This window comes from Aedes aegypti, chromosome 2 (genome assembly GCF_002204515.2).
Source record: "Aedes aegypti strain LVP_AGWG chromosome 2, AaegL5.0 Primary Assembly, whole genome shotgun sequence".
Taxonomy (NCBI): Eukaryota; Metazoa; Arthropoda; class Insecta; order Diptera; family Culicidae; genus Aedes; species Aedes aegypti.
In genome coordinates this window covers 439,551,159-439,572,273 of record NC_035108.1, presented here as the reverse complement: position 1 = coordinate 439,572,273, position 21,115 = coordinate 439,551,159, and the positions used below count along the sequence as shown (strand labels likewise).

Sequence of the window (21,115 nt, the reverse complement as noted above, 5' to 3'; positions counted from 1 at the left end):
AAAAAGTGCATACATCTTTTTCACTCACACCAACACAACCGGCGTGAAATGATTCGGCACACATCCCTTCACACACCGTAAATAGGTCTGTTTTCATGTCGATTAGAAGTGAGCACTGTTTGCAATGACGTTCCATGATGAAAAATCGACGTGCCTATACAAAATAGGCTCTAACTTTCCGCGTAATAATTGCGAGTTGAGGTGCAGTGAATCCGTTGAACTCGTTTGTTTTAGGAATGACGAGGTGTTTGCATTGATTAAGAGTGATAAAATAACACTTTTCGAACTATTTAACTTGAAAAAAAAAACGAAATCAACAGCGTACCGAAGAGTCTACACAACCACGAAAAGCGTCAAGCGTTTTATGCTCTCAATGTTGCAGAAGATCTTCCCCCAACTCATCGATTTGTTTTGATATATCAATGCTCTTGATGGAATAGCCTGAATAACACTTGATGGAAAAGCCTGGACAACAGATTCGTTTGTTATCGAAATTGTTCTATCATTCAATTTTCTTAATAACTCGGTAATTTGAAGAAAGATTATTTTTAGTATTTATTTGTTTCGTTATAGTTTGTGTAAGATTATTTCAGAATGGGGAACGATAATAAAGTTAAGCTGAAAGTTGAATAATTTGTACAATAATCGCTAAGATTTTCTGAACATTTCAAATATTACAAGTGTAATCTTTTCTACATCTGGCACCTGATTGCTAAATGGATTTGAATTTGGATGATAATGACAAATATCCATTTCAAATCAAATATATCTTATCTTGATCATTTTCATTGAAATCTATTTCCTAACAACGAATAATTAAAAAACAATGCTCTAATATAATTAAATTACTTTTCAATATATTATAAAATCTATTGTACTGTACCCTAACTCGTTACTGTTAGCTTCATCAATCAAATCAGAGATTTTTCCTTTTTTCTATATTTTCAGCTGTAAACTAATTTTTTATGGTAACAACAGCAAAAGTAATACAATTTAGCCAACAACTTAAACAGGAAAGTTCATTTAAAACTGTTTTCCAAATTACTTTCGAGCGCTACTGCAAATCAAACATTTATTCGTTAGATTATCCTTACGTTTTAGACAGTAATTAATATCAAAATCTGTATTGAACTTTTGAATTCCAATTTTTTGTTTCAACCAAATTGCTAAGTAAAACAAATAAAAAAAATATAGGGGGGGGGGGGTACTTGAAATGCTACGTATTTTCCAAGGGGGGGTATCAGCATTTGTGACGAAATGCTACGAGGGGGGAGGGGGGTGTAAAAAATCAGTGAAAAAATGCTACGTCATTTATGGACGGCCCCAAATTAACTTCTTATCTTCATCTAATGGACGAATTCAGAGAAATGAATTGCAGCTTACGGACGTGGGTAAGATTGTTGAATGCGGTAATCATAATTAAAACGGCAGGAAAAAATTGCTTTAGAAAATCCTTCAGGACGAAGTGCATGTTGGGTGTCGGTAACTCTTCTTCTTCTTCTTCTTTCTGGCGTTACGTCCCCACTGGGACAGAGCCTGCTTCTCAGATTAGTGTTCTTATGAGCACTTCCACAGTTAATAACTGAGAGCTTACTATGCCAATGACCATTTTTGCATGCGTATATCGTGTGGCAGGTACGAAGATACTCTATGCCCTGGGGAGTCGAGAAAATTTCCAACCCGAAAAGATCCTCGACCGGTGGGATTTGAACCCACGACCCTCAGCTTGGTCATGCTAAACTCTACTTATGGTCAATTGGCTTATTATGACTTCCAGCATAATAACATTCCAAAAACAAGCATATGGCTTTGCTGGCAGTATTTATGACATCGGGTGAAAAACAGAGTTTGTTGTAGAAAATTAAAAATTATGCTAATTCTATGTATCGGGTAAGTTAAAACGAATTGACTGAGACTTCCATCTATGATCAGCTTATCTCGAATCGCAGAACATATGATCAATATGTTGGGAGAGCATCCATCAAATTGAATAGCAAAATGTTGCTAATCGCAAAGAGATTATTGGTAAAATGGATAATGCTTTTTCGATTATTCAACCACTCTTGTATTAGCGACAAAATGCTACTCTCGAAATATGCTATGCTTTCTGTTGCAACTAAACCTTTTCGACCAAATGTCCATTCGACGAAATGTCCGTTCGACCAAATGTACTTTCGACCAAACGTCATTCAACCAAATGTCATTCGAAAAAATGTCTTTCAACCAAATGTCATAGATTCAGATTAAGCTAATAGTGTATGAATATTATTATGAATAGTGATATAGAAAAAAAATCAATATATTCCACCAAAATTATATCCAAATTCCAATGAAAATTCGTATTGAACTATTCCAAAAATTAGGGGCCGTTCAAATATTACGTAACGCAACAGGGGGAGGGAGGGGGTCTTACATAGTGTTACGGTCCATACAAAAATTTAAAATTTTCCATACAAAAGCTGTTACGTGGGGGTGGGAGGGGGTCTAAATTTGATATTTTTGCGTTACGTAGTATTTGAACGAACCCTTACCAAAAAGTGCCATCTCGAATATGGCAAGAATTTATACTTGGAATTCAGCCAAATTGCTTCAATAATGTCAATATGTAGAATCTTTGACATTTGGTCGAAAAACCATGAAGTCGTATGACATTTAGTCGAATGTCGTTCAATCTAAAAAACGTTAGAAATTGCAATAGAAAACTTTTGACGTTCAATCGAACAGAAATATCGTCAGAACTTTGTTATATCTAATTAAGATTGAAATCATTCATAATATAAGCTAATGATACAGTGTTGCCAGTTTCACTAAAAATGCCTCCACAACAGATACCTCCAAGTATTTCTTAACTTAACTTATCCAAGAGAATTTTCCACTGATTTCATTTTTTCTGGCAGTAGTTTCTTCAAATGTGTCTTCAGAAGTAACTCACGATAAATCTTCTAGATCTCTCAAGAAACCAGGGACACCAGAGGCTCATGATGAAATCCAAACAGAAATTCCTACAAATCACGTTTAGGGACGCCTTTGGGAACAATTTCAGATTTTTTTTTTTGGGTTTTGGGTTCTTTTAATAATTAAAACTCTTCAATACATTCCATCCGCATTTTTCACAGAATATACTCTAGCTATATCCCCGGGGACTCCTTCCAAAAGAATGTCAATAGTTTCTTGAGCATTTTCACTTTTTGTAGATTCCGAAATAAAGTGCTTGCAAGTGCAGTTGCAAGTGACAAACTATTGTAATAGAGCATCTAATGATATTCCATGAAGTTCCTCTAGAGCAGGCCTGCCCAACCGTTTTGAACTGCGGGCCAAACGTTGAAAAAAAAATTGTTGGAGGGCCAAATTTTTCGTAATAATTAATAAGAACAATAAGGTGCATGAAAAGAGCTTCTTTTGATAAAATTGAAAAAAAAAAGTTACTTACAGCATTACACAGAACAAAATCATGAGTTCTGTGAGAATACTGCCCAAGATATTTCGAAATCTTTAGAGCTTTAGACCAATCAGTCTGACCTCTTTTCTTCTGAAATGTCTGGAACGCATTATCGATCATCACATCCGTGATGTTTATTTGGCAAACATGCCTCTTCATGTAAATCAACATGCTTACCAATCTGGAAAGTCCACTGTGACTCTTTTACACAAAGTTGTATACGATATCGAGAAAGCATTCGTTCAGAAGCAATCCTGCTTGGGTGTTTTCTTGGATATTGAGGGTGCCTTTGATAACGCGTCTTTCGATGCCATATTGGAAGCAGCACGAAACCATGGGCTACCTACAATAATTACCAATTGGATTCATCAAATGCTCAAAAACCGATATCTCTTCTCGACATTGCGTCAAGCAGCGATTCGAAAATTGAGTGTTTGCGGATGCCCCCAAGGGGGAGTCTTGTCACCACTTTTGTGGAAAGGGGGACGGACCTGGTGTAGTGGTTAGAACACTCGCCTCTCACGCCGAGGACCTGGGATTGAATCCCATCCCCAACATAGTCACTTATGACGTAAAAAGTTATAGTGACGACTTCCTTCGGAAGGGAAGTAAAGCCGTTGGTCCCGAGATGAACTAGCCCAGGGCTAAAAATCTCATTAATAAAGTCAAACCAACCAACCAACTTTTGTGGAATCTCGTAGCAGATACGCTATTGAGGCAACTCAATAATTGCGGTTTTCCAACTTATGGATTTGCCGACGACTATCTAGCTCTGATAGTTGGTATGTGCATAAGCACCTTATTCGACCTGATGCAAAGTGCTCTTCAGGTAGTCGAGAGTTGGTGTCGCCAATATGGCCTTTCGGTTAACCCGAATAAAACATCAATTGTTCTGTTTACGGAAAGACGAAACCGCGATGAAATTCGACCTTTACGTCTTTTTGGCACTGAGATTAATGTGACTGATCAAGTAAAGTATGTCGGAGTCATTCTAGATTCCAAACTTTTATGGACAGCTCACATTGATTTCAGAGTCAAAAAAGCTTGCATGGCCTTCGGTCAATGCCGGCGAACCTTTGGTAAAACTTGGGGCCTCAAACCCAAATATATCAAATGGATTTACACAACAGTTGTTCGACCAATATTGGCATATGGATGTCCAACTGATTTTCTTTGATTCGAAATCGTGAGATGAATAAGCAACAATCATTAACGACGTGTACAAATTTCAATGACGGCCTACTTCGCCTTAAACAAGAAGCACTTTCTTGCTCTTACCGTTTATGGGTACTGGATCTACTGGAGAAAAATCCAGTGAATCGTAGATCTACACACACTTCGTTATTTCCACTTTTGGTGAATTGGGACAAAATTGTCCTTGCTCCAAGTGATCTCACAATTGCTTGTCACTTTCCTTACAGGACATTTATCACACGATTCCCTTCACGGGAAGAGTGGACGTCTGGCTATTTGGAAAGAAGTATATCAAACAATATAGTATGTTACACTGATGGCTCCCTTCTTGAAGGTAGAGCTGGTGCAGGAGTATATTCTCGTGAGCTAAGGCTGAATCAGTTTTACTCACTTGGTAGAAACTGCACCGTTTTTCAGGCGGAAATATTTGCCCTTATGTGTGGAGTGCAATCAGCACTTCAACAGCGCGTAATGGGTAAAGTCATATACTTCTGTTCAGATAGTCAGGCTGCTATAAAAGCTCTCGCTTCGGCCAACTCAAGGTCGAAGCTTGTTATCGCATGTCGAACTCAAATTGAGGAACTGAATTCAGTCAACTCTATAAACCTTGTATGGGTACCAGGCCATTCTTCCATCGCTGGAAATGAATTGGCTGATGAGCTAGCTCGCGATGGAGCATCGCATGACTTCATTGGTCCTGAGCCGGCTATTCCAATTTCGAAGTGCTGGGTGAAGCTTCAGATGAACTCTTGGGCGGCAACTCAGCACAAGCAATATTGGAATAGTTTGGAGTCATGTCGTCAAACAAAATTGTACATTACTGAGCCATCTCCAAGGGTGGCGAAGTATTTAACAAATCTGTCAAAGCAGAATTACAGTCTCTTGGTCAGAGCGTTGACAGGCCACTGCCGACTCAACTATCACATGGCAAATATTCAGCGTGCTGGCTCATTTGTGTGTGATAGTTGTGACTCCGATTATGGAACTTCGTATCACCTGATATGTAACTGTCCAGTATTTGCGCAAATGCTATTCCAATTACTTGGTAAACACTTATTAAGTGAAACTGAATTCAGAAGCCTGAATCTTCAGGACATTCTGTTATTCTTAACCCGCTGTGGTAATGAGCTTTAGGCTCTCTTTACGCTCATGCGTTTTGCAGTGCCCTTTTTAAGGCGCTGTTCGAACCCATTGTGGTATGGAACTACATGCTCTAATTTCGCTTATGCGATCTTCCCTCTTCAAGGGACCCCACTCCTATTTCCTCCCATCTTTCCCTCCCCTTTCCTCTCCCTTCGGGTAGATGATGAAATAGGCACAAATATGGCGATGGTACAAATCTCCCAACTGGTGGAGAACGTGCCTTTGGAGCCGGCCTTCTGATACCTGATACCTGAAGGTGCATGAAAAGAGCTTCTTTTGATAAAATTGAAAAAAAAAGTTACTTACAGCATTACACAGAACAAAATCATGAGTTCTGTGAGAATACTGCCCAAGATTTTTCGAAATCTTATCTAGGATCAAATGAGAATCATGCGCAAGATTCTTTAAGAATTTAACGAAGGATTCTGACTGAATCTTGCATAAGATTTATTGTATTGATCCTATTTTGGAATAGATCTACAGGCTGTTTGGGCACGTCAGGAGTTAATCATCAATGTTAACTACCTTTTCCCAATCAGCCAAGATAGCCGCGTAGTGTCGGTAGCGGTTATTTCAACTAGCTAAGAACTAACACTACGGACTGCCTGTTCCGGTGGTAAAAGTCCACCTCACAGGTGACCCCCAATTCATACGGCTTTAAGCTTACCGTGTCTAAGAATGAATGGTTAGGGGGGTCTAAATAAAACCTACCCGCAAACGGAGCCTGTGGAGTTCCAGGGCACCCTCTACAGTATTAAGCCCTTCCTGTGCTACCCGGAGCAATGGTGCAGGTGACCTTGTGTTTCTCCGAGATAATCGGCTGCCCTTCTTCAGTCAAGCCTAAGGGCTAAATAAGGGTGGGATTATTAATACATTGTATTTTAGTTTAAATTTTCACCTCTATGTTTTCGCATTATGCGTTTTACGCAGTGTATTCTGTGCTTTTCGCCTTTGGCGACTTTTAAGAGATACCGATATGGTTTTTGTTCGCTGCTGATCTTTTTTGTTCTGAGATTGCGAAAAGCTTAATCCTGCCTAGTTTGGGTAGTGGCTACGGCTAGGATAGCTTAGTTAGATCAATCTCCAGCATAAAATGTCAGCAACGATTAATCTTTGTAGACTCATGTAAATGGCACAGCTCAAGTGGCGCTAATTCAAAAACCTTACTTTTGCGAACTTTTATCTAGGTAACCTAGTGGACCCAGTTTTTGATACTTTCAGAAACATGAAATGGCATACTCGCGTGCCATGCCTCGTGCATGCGTGCTCGTAAATAGCGCTGACGTCGCTACATCCATTTCTGAGTTAACTACCAGAGATGTATGTGCTGTCACAATTGATATTTCTGTATGTGACCTCAATAGGAAATACGTCTTTCGTTTTGTGGTGTATTTACCACATGATGAACCATCCCCAATTGATGATTTCAAACGAGTTGTCGTTCACTGCCTATGAAAAGGCCTTCTGCTGATTGTGGGCAGTGATGCTGATATTCATAATATCATCTGGAGCAGCTCAGATATCAATTTGAGAAGCTCCAGTCTGGTGGAATGCTTAAGTAGTTCAAATCTTGGATTACTTATTGTAGGAAATGGCCTACATCTCTATATGAACATAAGAATGTAAATTCGCAGACTTTGCATTTGTTATACTCCACAAACTGGGAATTGGTTGTGACCAAATTCCATGGATTTTCCCCGTCCATTGGAAATCCTAGTGATTTGGATGTTTCCACTTCCGGTGAATTGGGACACAATTGTCCTTGCTTCGAGTGATCTCAAAATTGCTTGCCACTTTGCTTATAGGAAATGTTCCTCACAACTCCCTTCGCGAGACGAGGGGACGTCTGTACATTACTGAGCCATCCCAAAGGTGGCTAAGTATTTAACAAATCTGTCAAAGCAGAATTGCAGTCGCTTGGTTACAATCTTGACTGGCCACTGCCGACTCAACTATCACATGGCAAATATTCAGTGTGTTGATACATTTGTATGTGGTAGTTGTGATTCCGATTATGACACTTTTTATCACCTGATATGTAAATGTCAATTTTTCGCGTAATTGCGATTCCAATTACTTGGTAAACATTTATTAAGTGAAACTGATTTCAGAAACCTGAATCTTCAGGAACTTCTGGTATTCTTAACCCGCTGTGGTAATGAGCTATAGGCTCTCTTTACGCTCATGCGTTTTGCAGTGCCCTTTTTAGGGCGCTGTTCGAACCCATTGTGGTATGGAGCTAGGGGTTCCTGGGGTAATATGCACCTCTTAAGGAATATGTGCCGAAATGAACACTAAACAACATGTATGTAGTGTTTTAACACACGAATCTTGTTGGTTTTGGCTCACCCTACATGGTGTTGAGCGAATGTTGATCGTAATTACATTTTTTTGTTGGTAATTTTAACATTTTTCAAGCACTATTTTTGCGTGATTTAAGATTGATACGGGGCACGATGCACCGCTTTTTGGGGCAGAACGCACCACAACATTGAGGCAAGACGCACCTAAACAAAGGGGCATGATGCACCACAACATTGAGGCAAGATACACCATCATGTTTTATACGTAATTTTATTTATCGTAAAAACACGAGTTTTTGATGATTTTCGTCTACAAGATGATACAATTGTACATAAATACGTTAGTAAAGACTTCAAATGACCTAATTTTTCTGATTGTAGTTTATTTTGGAATGGATCGTTCTGCCCCGACCAATGGAGTGCATGTTGCCCCAACCGGGTGCCTAACAGAAAATGTTATAGAAAATAAAAATCGTTGTGTTATTTCACCAGATCATGCCATCAACAACTTACCCAGTCTCTAATCATCTGTTTTATGGTCAAAGGTTTTAAAAATTCTCGATTTATCGCTTTCAAAACATCACGTAAAATGATAAGAAAGTTATATCAGAATCGTGCTTTTCGAATTTATTGTTATATCTCCCTATTAAGTTTTTCAAAATGTATCAAATTCTCAGGGTATCAACAATTTGCAACGTTTCATCAATCCGCATAATGTTTTTCTCTCAAAATTCGTTTATTTCAGAAAAATTGACAAGGTGCGTTTCACCCCGGCAGTACATATTACCCCAGGAGCCCCTACATGCTCTTAATTCGCTTATGCGATTTTCCCTCTTGAAGGGACCCCACTCCTATTTCCTCCCATCTTTCCCTTCCCTTTCCTCTCCCATCGGGTAGATGATGAAATAGGCTCAAATATGGTGATGGCACAAATCTCCCAAATGGCTGGGAACGTGCCTCTGGAGCCGGCCTTCTGATACCTGAATGATCCTATTTTGGAATCTGAGACATTGCAGTCCAGGATTATACTAGGAATTCTGACAGAATCCTACTTAGGATTATGTGAATGCTCTGCCAAGAATTATGTCCCAGATTCCCAGGTCCAAGGTTTCCATATAATTTTGTGAGAATCCTGCCCAAGATATTGTGACTAGCTAATTTGAACAATTTCCTAAATTATCCAAATCCTTTTAAGGACTGGTCCCAGTCCAGTCTATAATTAAATGAGAATTTGGTTAACTAATTTGACATAGGAGTTGAGAAAAAAACATGAGGATACAAATCGACCTTGTTAGCTTAAACAAGGTTAAGCTAACTAAATACTAGAAATAGGGTTTTAACTTTAAGATGCTCAGAACGGTCTACTAAAGCTAGATTTGTTTGAAGAACAGTTCTTACGATTGTTCAAATTTCGAAAAATGTGTGTTTAGAGTCTAGCTACTCAGCATTCAATTATTTTCAAAATTTGTAATTTGTGGTTTAATAAAGCTCCATATTCTTCTTCTTCTTCTTTCTGGCGTTACGTCCCCACTGGGACAGAGCCTGCTTCTCAGCTCAGTGTTCTTATGAGCACTTCCACAGTTATTAACTGAGATCCTACTATGCCAATGACCATTTTTGCATGCGTATATCGTGTGGCAGGTACGAAGATACTCTATGCCCTGGGAAGTCGAGAAAATTTCCAACCCGAAAAGATCCTCGACTGGTGGGATTCGAACCCACGACCCTCAGCTTGGTCTTGCTGAATAGCTGAGCGTTTACCGCTACGGCTATCTGGGCCCCTGCTCCATATTCTTATAAAGTTCTTTACTCTAACTGACTAGGTTGTACCGTACACCCCCGTTAATTTGAACGATACCTCATGCAAATCATCGGGGTTCATTTTTAATTTGAACACCTAGTCACCCTAGAAACGTGTTTCTGGTCACCTCTTTTACTGTTTTGTTTTGATTCTGCGTTCCGTTCCACAGCGTTTCATTTCACTTCACTCCGTTCAATGAGCTAAATGACGTTTGAACCATTTTTAATCTGAACGATGTGCAAACTAGCGGGGTCAAAATTAAAAAGTGTTCAGATTAAATATGGTCAAACCAACGGGGCTACCCGGTACATGTTTTGGAACTATTGATCATCATTGTATGACTAACAATTTTTAGGTGATTTTTTATTATATCCGAATTCTATGTTATCAACATGTGATTTGGCTTGGAATCCTTCAGTATCGTTATATAAGAATCTTATAAAATTATTTGTAAACAAATATTCGTTTTGATTGGCACCCAAACAGAAGTATTAATTACACTCATTAATTTATTACCATACTCAGAATTGTCACATTCAATCCAGTTGGTCAAACGACAGAAAAGTTATGTTGCGCAAGTTTGTGTAAGATGAGTCCATGATTTACCGAAACTTGATTGCGAAATCTTTTATAAAATACTAGTGTCATATGTGTGCGAGTGTGTTCTCTAAATTTAATTTCATTTGGTTTTCTCCAGGAGGAGGAGCAAAAACAACAAATACGTTGGTCGTATTCTTCAAAATTCCTTCAAAACCTAAATTTTCACATAATCTTCATGAAACCTTGGAAAAAGACTATTCAATTATCGTATGAAAATACAAAAATATACGTACGTTAGGCAGCTCTGCACTAAGTTAGGCAGCTCTGCATTAAGGATTTCTCAAGAAATTCTGAAAAAATCTCCATTTCTCCAAAATTTCCTGAAAAATCTTCAGTTTATTTTTTGCTAGATAAAAAACACGTTCTACTCATACTCGACATTTGTTTCCGGTGTTGTAATTAACGGAGATCCAGCATTGTAAAATAAATGCATATTGTGAGCTTCACTAGGAGTTAGTCCAAGAATTTTGCCACAAAATCCTTTATAATATATCTAAGAAATGGCTATCTGTCATCTAATCCTCAAATTCCATCAGAGTATGCTGATTGAAAGTTCTAGGTTCTTCCAATAATTTTCTTCGCAGAATCTCTTAAATAATTCTTTCAGAAAATCTCTTCAATAGTTCCACCAGCAACACCTGTTACGTAGCTTTCAAAATTCCCATTTATTTTAGAAAAACTTAAATAATTCCTTTTTTTGTGGCTCATTGAAATTTAAAAGATTTCTTGGATTTTCTAAAATAATCTTTCGAATATTCCTCCAAGATAAAATTCAGGAATTAGTTTAGTTTATTCAGTTTCCAAGATAATCTTTCCAGACCGTAGAACTCAAGATTCTATATTTCCAGAAAGTTCCACGTTTAAAAAAAAAACAGTGTACATTCTTACCTTCAGAATTTCCATAAACTATTCTTACTATAGACCAACAAGCTTTCACAATCGAGGATTCATAAAGAAAACACATTCTTTCTAGGAATATTAAATTATTCTAAGTCGAAATCAATTTTGTGGAAAAGCCATTTTTTTAATGACCTGCTTGTACTCCAATAGTGAATGTTCCATTTGCAACATATTTTAGCATCATCATCATAAACATCAAAATCAACTCAAATAACGTGTGTTCAATAAAAAATGTGGACTCAATAGGACGGCACTGGGGCCAGTTGGTCGGGTTCCTTTCGAATTATCGACCATGTGTTTCGTAAAACCGTACAACACGTTCGCGGAGTGCTTGCTGATTCGACGCCATCTTTGATTGAACTGACAGCACCCGAGTGAAAAGGAACATACCACTCAGTCCAGAAAGCAATTTATTGGAGAGAAACAAAATACACTCTTTACTTTAATTACAGAAAGGTATTGAAATCATTCTCATTTTTCCTAGCCAAAAATTTTAAAGCTCCAGATGATGGAGCCATTTTTCTCTAATAATTGATCCAAGGAAAATCGAACCATCCGGCAATTGAGTCAGAATCAAACAGAGCAAAATAGTTCGAGGGTTTTTCGCAAAATTCCTGTCGAAATGATCGATGTAGAACATCATCGTTTCATCAATTTATGAAAATGTTCCCAGGTAACATTGGTAGCCTAATAACAGTTTATTCTGCCGAGGCTGCGATTCATAGCATTTTAGCTGAATTATCTGTTGTTATTCAGCTATTAGTGATACTTGGGATCTCATTTGGAAAAAAAATATGGGAAACTTTTGCGAATATGTCTTTTTCAATTGCTAGAATTAATTTTGACGTAATCGCTGATGGAATTCAAGATTTGTTTTTATCTTTATTAACGAGAATTTTTGCCCTGGGCTAGTTTATCTCGGGACCAACGGGTTTATTTTCCTTCCGAAGGAAGTCGTCCCTATGGCCTTTAATGCCGTTCTACGCATAATTGTCCCGCAGTCCAGAAGGTTTACATAGAACATGGGACAAGTAGGCGTAGAAGGCAAGTTTACATCATAATTTACTATTTCGGGGAAGGGATTTGATCCCTAGTCCTTGGCGTGAGAGGCTACACTACTCAAAGCCCGTCCCCCTCTCAGAGTAAATTTTTAATGAACATCTTAAAGAAATACAACAGGTATTTTGATGCTGATTTTTGGAAATACACATACATATAAATCAGCTTACATTTTTTTTTTTTCGTTAAGATAAATAGCTGACGTATTAATGAAATAAATTTCCATTATTATTTTAAACTTTTGTATCCTGAATTAAATAATAATTTCTTTCGGAATAGTTCACTCGTAATTATGAATAAGCTCAAATATACATCATACAGGTAGAATTTTTAATGATTTTGGGAGCAAGAACGAAAAAGCAGCTAAAAAAACATGCTCAGTTTTTTTAATTAAGCATTTTGAAGGAATTTCCAAGTACATTGAAAATAATTTCTTATGTAAAAATTCATGAGAAAACATTTAATTAGGTTCTGCCAGATTTAGTGGTGAAATCTCTTAGCATTTTTTTGCTGCAATATTAATCATATTTACAGAGAAAGCTCACCAGAAAGAATTCCCGATGACGTTAAGTGAATAAAACTCTGACAAACCGAAGAAGAATCAAAAGAGTAGTTTAAGTATTGTACTTTTGCCGTCCTGATAATATTTTAATAAAAAAAAAGCTTATTTCGACCATCACTTGCTTCAATTCAGTTTCTTACGTCCAGAGTGAAGGGCTCGAATACTTAAAAAAAGTCAGACAAATCTGCAAGAAATTTTCTAAAGAAAACCTTAAATACCTTGTTAAAAATATTTCCCCGTTACACCAGAAAGTTCTCTCTATCAAAAATCGCTGCGGGCTCGGAATACTAACTAAAAATTCTAAAACCTATTTCAATAACAAGAAAACCGCCAAAACAATTCGTACATAAATTTGTCGAGGCAGATCTTCAAAATTTTTGCAGGTATAAAGTAAAAAATAATTCATGAATTCCAGCAAAAAAAATCGTGTTTGCTGCTAGACATTCCAGATCTTATTTACCATTATTATAATTCTTGAAAACATTTATCTAACAAAGCCGATAATTTATTTTTCATTTTTTTTTTAACGTTTGGTTTCACTTATTATGGTAACTCCAGGAATTGCTTTATAGTGTCTCCATGAGTTTTTTTTTTCTGGAATTTCTTACACGATTCTTTCAAGCACTGCTACAAGATTTTCTTTATTCCATGGATTGTGGCAAACTCCATCAGTTCGTATACTTATTATAATGTGAGATTTTGCTTGGTACTAATTAGCAAAAACTAAGGAGCAATAAGATTTACTTGAGTTTTATGACATATTTTATTGCGTCTCACTTCAACGTTCCCATTCTTTAGGTTCCGTAATGAATCACAATTGCTCACCAGCTAACCCTACCACTATCTCTCTGGTACCATACATAAATAACGTCATGATTAATTTGGAAATTTTGTACACTTCTTATATGGAGACTTGGAAAATTTTGTATGGGTCATCACGTTTCTCTTACCCCTTTTTCCGATAAGAGCGGAACGTAATTTATGGACGACTCGTATTCATAAACCAAGGTGCTCTTTCAGTTTCATATTGCTTTATTCCATACATAAACGTTCAATGCTTTAATGACCTTGAATCCGCAATCACGCAAATATTCCTAATTTTCGTCCGTGACAACCTCAGACGACATGATATCTGAACTAGGAACGACGGAATTTCGGTTATGGCATCACGGGTCCGCATTGAAATGTTTTTTTTTCCATTCAAATAAGCTCCATCCATCACTCGTTTGCAATATTTTGTACCCATCCATCCTCTTTAAATCATAATGAGGTAACGTTCCCCTCCTTTCTTTGACTCCCTCTTTGCAGTACTTGACCCACTACCGGAACAACGACAAGAACATGGCAGATCAGACCACCGGCCGGCAGCTGCAGCGGATTCTGCACTACTCAGTGACCCCCTGCCGGCCCCTCCTCGGGCTCCGGCGCAACGAATGTGCATTATATGACGTCGACTGTGATGAAGTTTACCCTAGGCTGTACATTGGCGATGTGTAAGTACCTCTTATTATCTAGTTATTTCTTTGAACTTCCGTGAATTTTGACAAAAAGTTACATATTGGGACTCACGGGTCGTTTTCGACCCGATACAAATCAAGTAATCTGTACCGTCCATATAAAGTTGAATAGATATTCACGTATCACGCATTAGGTATGTTTTCTCAATCCCTAAATATTTAAAACCCAACCTTACTTTATTGATTCCCATGAATGCTGCCCCACTTTGCATCCTACCATTCAAATCGATATTTACATTCATTCCAGCAAGAGGCTGATGAAATAGGTTATCTGGCACGTGCCGTACTGCTTTCCCATTGCAATAAAATCTTCATCAAATAATCATCCAATTTAGTAAATAGTAATCATCCACGTTGTGTCCTATATCAGCAAAAAAGAAACAAACAATATCGATGCGTGACTTTCACGTTTGCATGCGACCAATATGCGACTAATCTGAAACCGACATCAACGGCTCCATTGAACGATCAATTAGTTCTCTCCTCAATCCGACTAGCGTCTCAATTTGTCGGCCTACACTACCTACACCCTTTTTTCGTGATCGGAAAGCTAGCGTGACTGATTCCTTTTTTCTATATTTCATTTATAATTCATCCACAGAGAATCAGCCAGAAACAAGCAGTATTTACGATTGATCGGAATCACACACGTGCTAAACACGGCCGAAGGAACGCGCTTTGGTCAGGTGGACACGGGTCACAGCTATTATCGGGACATGTCCGGTGTAAGGTAGGTCCAATGCTGGTTCCCCAAACGTTCCCCCTAGCTTCCCAGCTTCACACAATTAGGCAACTGTTTGCACCAAAAACTCGTTCGCACTTGCACTTTTGTTACCCTTTTCCTGGTTGACTGGGCGCAATAAGCCATCCAATTGCCACAAAGGGATCCTTTCTCAGTTGAAGGACATTTGAGAGACTATCGAGAGATCACCATTACCTTAGAATCTCTAACGTTGGGAAAGGACCTATGTTCTTTGTGGTAGACACGGATGGCGACGTGCGATGAGTTCAGACCGCCATCCGTTCAGAAATTCTAGTTGCACTTTCAGGTACATGGGCTTCCCATTGGTTGACCAGCCATCGACGGACATCAGCCGGTACTTCTACATCGCGTCCAAGTTCATCGAGAATGGAATCAACAGTGGAGGTGAGTTGATAGTCATAAGGAAATGTTATTATTACACAAATTAAATCGATATTATTCTAAGCAAAACGGATGTTGACATTCTTACCTTAGCTCATTCAAGCTAGTAAGGTAAGAACATCATTACAGAACGTCATGTAATGGTTCATCGTCACATCATTTTACAAGCTGTCTACATCTGCTACAACGGCTACTTTATCCAGATATAACTCTATCTGGTCGATTAACTAGGGCGTTTGCCTATTATATCACAGTAAAAAGTATCTTTGGGCACAGTAAAAATATCTTTAATACGTCAACACTCTAATATTATCTTATGGAGAACAGCAAATGGTCTAAGTCACTCTGGATCAATAATGTATTGATGTTTTTTTTAATAGGATACAGGCATTTGCAATGTGTTTCCCAAAGATTCTCCCAGGATTTCCCTCAGTAATTTTTGTAAGGACTTGCTCCAGATATCAAATCGGAAATTCATTCACAGACCTTCCCTACATTCATACCCCAAATAACAGTTCTGATTCCAACTGGTTTTATTTATATTTATGATAGTTTTATAGTAGATTTGCATATTTTTCTAAGAGTTGTAGTAATTTGTATCCAGTTCAAATGATTTTGGACCGTTTTTGGTTTTTAACACTTCTACAAGAATACTTCGTATGCACCGCATAAAACTTCATTTACAATAAGAACAAATGACCTTGGCAACAGTTTTATGAAACTCTTGCACTCAACTCCAAGAATACGATCTTGGGCAAGAGTGAGAACTTTTGGCCGAGAAAATAATAAATTTCTCCCCCATCCATCAGCGCTTTAATATGTATGTACCGTCGAAGGGCGTAACAATGGGCCTAGGGGGTGAGATTGGGTCAAAACGGAAAAATATGGTTTATGAAATATTTCAGCTAATAACGCTGATACTACTAAAATTAATATCTCATATGTTAGGGAGCATATTATTACACGTTATTCATCACAATATACATTTTTAAAAATAGTAGTTTTTGTTTACTACATCAATAAACTTGTATGTTGAAACTAGATAAAATTTACAACATTAAATTTCTCCTGTGCAAAGTATCACACATGTACTTTAACCTCTATCGTTATATTAGTAGAAAGTTGAAAGTCTTTCCATTACACTTCCCACGTATTTTCCGGAATCTATTTGATTTTTCCACAAAAATTTCATTGTTTTCGGTACGGTGCCTAAAACATCAAAAATGGCAAAAAGCGGCAAAATTGCTAACAATTAAACAGTACTGTCTCAAATTGCTTTCAAGTTTCTGAACAACTTCGCCGAAGACACGAACTTTCTAGGTGGTCAGGATCATGCTAGAGTCTACTAGAATATGACCAATTAACATGCACACTAGCGCCACGTAGCGGCAAAATTGTTGACTAAACAGTGCTGCCTCCAATTGCTTTCAAGCTTCTGAACAACTTTGCTGAAGACACTTCCTAGGTGCTCGAGATCGTGAGCTAGAGCCTGTTAGAATATGAGTAAATTCTATTTACACTAGCGCCACGTAGCGGCAAAATTTTGCATCCATAATTTCACCTAATAAACGCCATAAGGGTGCTGAGCAACTTTGCTGCAGACCGCTACTTTGTAGAAAGCAAGGATTCCGAGCAGGGCTGGGAATGGTAATAGAGTAGGCTTGAATTTTGCGAAACTCACGTGGCACTCGCACTACAGTAGCTTCTTCTTCTTCTTTCTGGCATTACGTCCCCACTGGGACAGAGCCTGCTTCTCAGCTTAGTGTTCTTATGAGCACTTCCACAGTTATTAACTGAGAGCTTACTGTGCCAATGACCATTTTAGCATGCGTATATCGTGTGGCAGGTACGAAGATACTCTATGCCATGGGAAGTCGAGAAAATTTCCAACCCGAAAAGATCCTCGACCGGTAGGATTCGAACCCACGACCCTCAGCTTGGTCTTGCTGAATAGCTGAGCGTTTACCGCTACGGCTATCTGGGCCACTACAGTAGCTAAACTTTGTAAATTTCATCAAGTAGTCTATTTTGGGTGCACGAATTTTCTAAATCAGTACTGTCATTGAAGGCTATAAATGCGGTAAATTGCAGCGAGAAATTGAACATTTTTCTACAGCAGTCTTGGGTTGCCCTTAGCAACGGAAGTTTTGCTACTTTCACATTTTTTTTACTTTTACTCGAAGATTTAGGTTGTTCAAATTGAACACAATCTTTTCCACGAGCGCTAGCCGTTGTGTGTTTGCTTGTCTTATAGGAAACCGAGGAAACCACATTCAAAATGCACACTTAAAGGCCCAAGTAAAAATGGAGCAAATGTCAAAAGTGAAAAGCAGTTTTCGGCGTTAAAATCGACAAATCGAAAAAAATAAAAACACACAGCTTTTTTATTTGCAAAATAAAAAGGCTGTGTGTTTTTATTTTTTCCGATTTGTTGATTTCAAGGGCGAAAACTGCTTTTTCATTTTTGACATTTTCCTCCTTTTTTCTTGCACCTTAAAATACTTCACACAAAGCTCCATCAGTTCAATGCAGGAAATTAACCCAATGAATAGACTTAATTAGAAAGTTCCTGGACGTATGTTAGTTAGAAACATATTTTGAGCAGTTCTACAAGACTTATGCATAATTTGGACCTAACACAAAAGTTCTTTAACAGTTGGCGATCTTTGTGACACATAAATTGTACAACAATTTTTAGCGTATCGAAACCACGACCGTACATTTCTAGGCGTACTCTGATCAATTTTATGAAAATTTTAGTTTGACAGCAGCCTGGCTGCTTGTTGATTTTCTGTGCGCATCCCCCAGCTTTCAAGGCATTTTGTCTACAGCAGCGATAGACGTGAATTTCACTGGCTTCGCTGGCTGTGATTTGCTACGCTTGCCTACTGTACTGTGCATTTCATAATTTTCCCAACCCTGATTCCGAGATACTGCGTCTTGAATATTATAGTTTTTAGGTAACGCTAAACTTTTCGGGGTGCTGCAATATTCAACTGGAGTGTTGCAATTTCATACTTATGGTGGGTAACTCATCCTTGTGTAACACTCGAACATTGCATTCACCAAGCGAATAGCGGTTATTGCATGCAATTACATCAGAAGCTGGTGAAATTTCAGCCACTTTTGTGAGCGAACAGTTGAAAAGCCTGGAAATGCTCCACGCAATACATCATACTCCAATAACCATAAGCAACTACCAACCGAGTTTTCTTCCCTAATTTCAGGCAAAGTCCTCGTCCACTGCATGATGGGCATGTCGCGTTCGGCGACCTGCGTCCTGGCCTACCTGATGATTGCCCGCAAGATGTCCGCCGCCGAAGCGATCCGAACGGTGCGAATGCATCGCGACATCCGGCCTAACGAGGGCTTCCTGCAGCAGCTAGCCGATCTGGACAACGAGCTGAAACGGGACCGACTGTATTATTGACTCGAGTGTGGCCAACGCTTCCGGAGGAAATAGCGGTCCCGAACCAATTGAATCCCTTCATACCCGGTTCGTTTCCTCCGTGGCGTCAGGGTTTTATTTTTGACAAGCATCACATAATCTCTTTCCACCTCATCATTGACAAGTCATTAATCGCATAAAGATAATAATATGTATTCATTCATATGCTGGGTGGATGCGCTGGATGAGAAATGAGTTGGCTTTCCTGAGAAAGTAGATTCGAGCTAGATTTATGAGATTTTTCTACGACTTAGCAGAAGAGATTGTTACTATATGTAGAGGTATGTAGACAGAGAGGCTTATAAGTTTTTTCGTTCGATGTCAGGATTGTAGAGAAGGAACATGGAATGATCTCAGATTCATACATCACAAAACCAAAAAAACGAAAGCAGATTCACAACATATATTTATATACATATTCTGATTTTTTGTTTCACTGAAATTCACTGTCTCACAGTTGGTAAGGGAAAATCTGAAAGTAAATCACCGGAAAAAAAAGAAATTCAAACAGTACACATGAATCACATAGACACCGGGGAAACCCTCACCATTGTTAGGATGGTAGGATTTTATTGATCATAGAAGAAACCAAGCTAAAGCGACATTGTACCACACATACAGCAATATATATATATACCATCTGCTATCTGTCATACCTGCCCCCATCTCCCCGCTACTATGACATTCACTCGCGTATTTACAATTGACACTGGAACGGATAGTAAAACTCCCGAATACGAATCTTCCGACATACATGCAGAATGCCAGAATCGAGTCGAGAACAGCCAAAGAACAGGAAACGGAAAAGTTGTTGAACACTGAGGGAGCACATAATCAAATGAACCTAGAAGGATGTGATTGCGATGGTTTTTATGGGTTTGAGCGATTTGTTGTTTAGTCGGATTTTTAGGAATCAGAGTCGTAAAAAACTGCTAGAAAGTTATCGAAAGAAATACGTTTTGAATCGTAGCACACCAATATATATTATATACAATACAAAATACACACAGAGAACACAAACCAATATTACCCAAGTGAGAGTTTAAGCAAAAGAGCAACAACAACAAAACACAATGGGAGGTTTTAGAAATGATAAGCGAAAGTTTCAAGAAATCAGAAAAGAAAGCAAATATATATTATAAAAGAGCAAAAACAGAGAATACATTAACAATTTTATTAGATCGAATAAACATTATATAAAAAAACAGAAATACAAACAATTAACATGGATAGCATGATGAATAAAGTATAACTTAAATTGAGTAATCTTTCAACCGTCACCGCCCACGTCGTTTGTGAAAGAAGTTTCCCCAACATATTTCGCATTAGTCATTCGCCTGATTGCCGGATAGAGCCTGACGTACACGTGTTCCACCCTCGCAATGAGATGGCAATAAATTCCGGCGTTGTCCTAGACTACCCGGATAGTTCACTTCGTCCTATGACGTAAGGGTATGCGAGATGTATTTTTTTTCATGTTGATTCGTCACGAAACGGTTCACGGAATTTCTAACGGAATGCGGAATTTGTCGAATCGAAACGAAATTTTGAAATTGTTTTGCGGTAGTGTAATTGTGGCGTTAGTAATCTGAAGCATCAGCGGACCCCTCGCACTGTTTATATTAAGGCTTTTGTCAGTTGTGAAAATGAGAGTTAACTTTGAACACCGTAAACACCGGCGGAAAAGACATACAACTAGTTGTGTGAGCTACTGTCCAAATATTTTACTCCACCAGTGGTGATGCATAAGGAACGTCACAGTTTCCTTCGAGCCAGAGGGCGAGAAGATCCTCCGGAGAGCTTAAACGTCTGGGCTGCGCGGTTAAAGAATTTAGCGTCAAACTGCAAATTGGGCGAACATTTGCAGCACGATTTGTTCAATAAATTTGTGGACGGCCTGGAAGGGAAGGCGTATGACATAGTATTCAAGGAAGATGAGAGTCTAACTTTTGAAAAGGCGTACGAAATCGCGATGAAATACGAACCGGACGAGATCAAGCCAGCA

General features: G+C 38.4%; 1 protein-coding gene across 6 annotated transcripts in view; it reads left to right on the top strand.

Moving 5' to 3' along the window:
- LOC5568002 (dual specificity protein phosphatase 3) overlaps positions 1-20,384 on the top strand; it is a 126,032-nt gene extending 105,648 nt beyond the window's left edge. For 4 of the 6 annotated variants that reach the window (XM_021847865.1, XM_021847864.1, XM_021847862.1 and 1 more), the window contains 4 exons: positions 14,310-14,494; positions 15,120-15,248; positions 15,556-15,665; positions 18,890-20,384. In XM_021847865.1, the coding sequence (XP_021703557.1) occupies positions 14,343-14,494; positions 15,120-15,248; positions 15,556-15,665; positions 18,890-19,092 (594 nt within the window). In that variant the 5' untranslated portion in view covers positions 14,310-14,342 and the 3' untranslated portion in view covers positions 19,093-20,384. The remainder of the gene's footprint in view (positions 1-14,309; positions 14,495-15,119; positions 15,249-15,555; positions 15,666-18,889) is intronic. The other 2 variants (XM_001657762.2, XM_021847863.1) reach the window with 1 other exon arrangement.
- Positions 20,385-21,115: the final 731 nt, after the last annotated feature.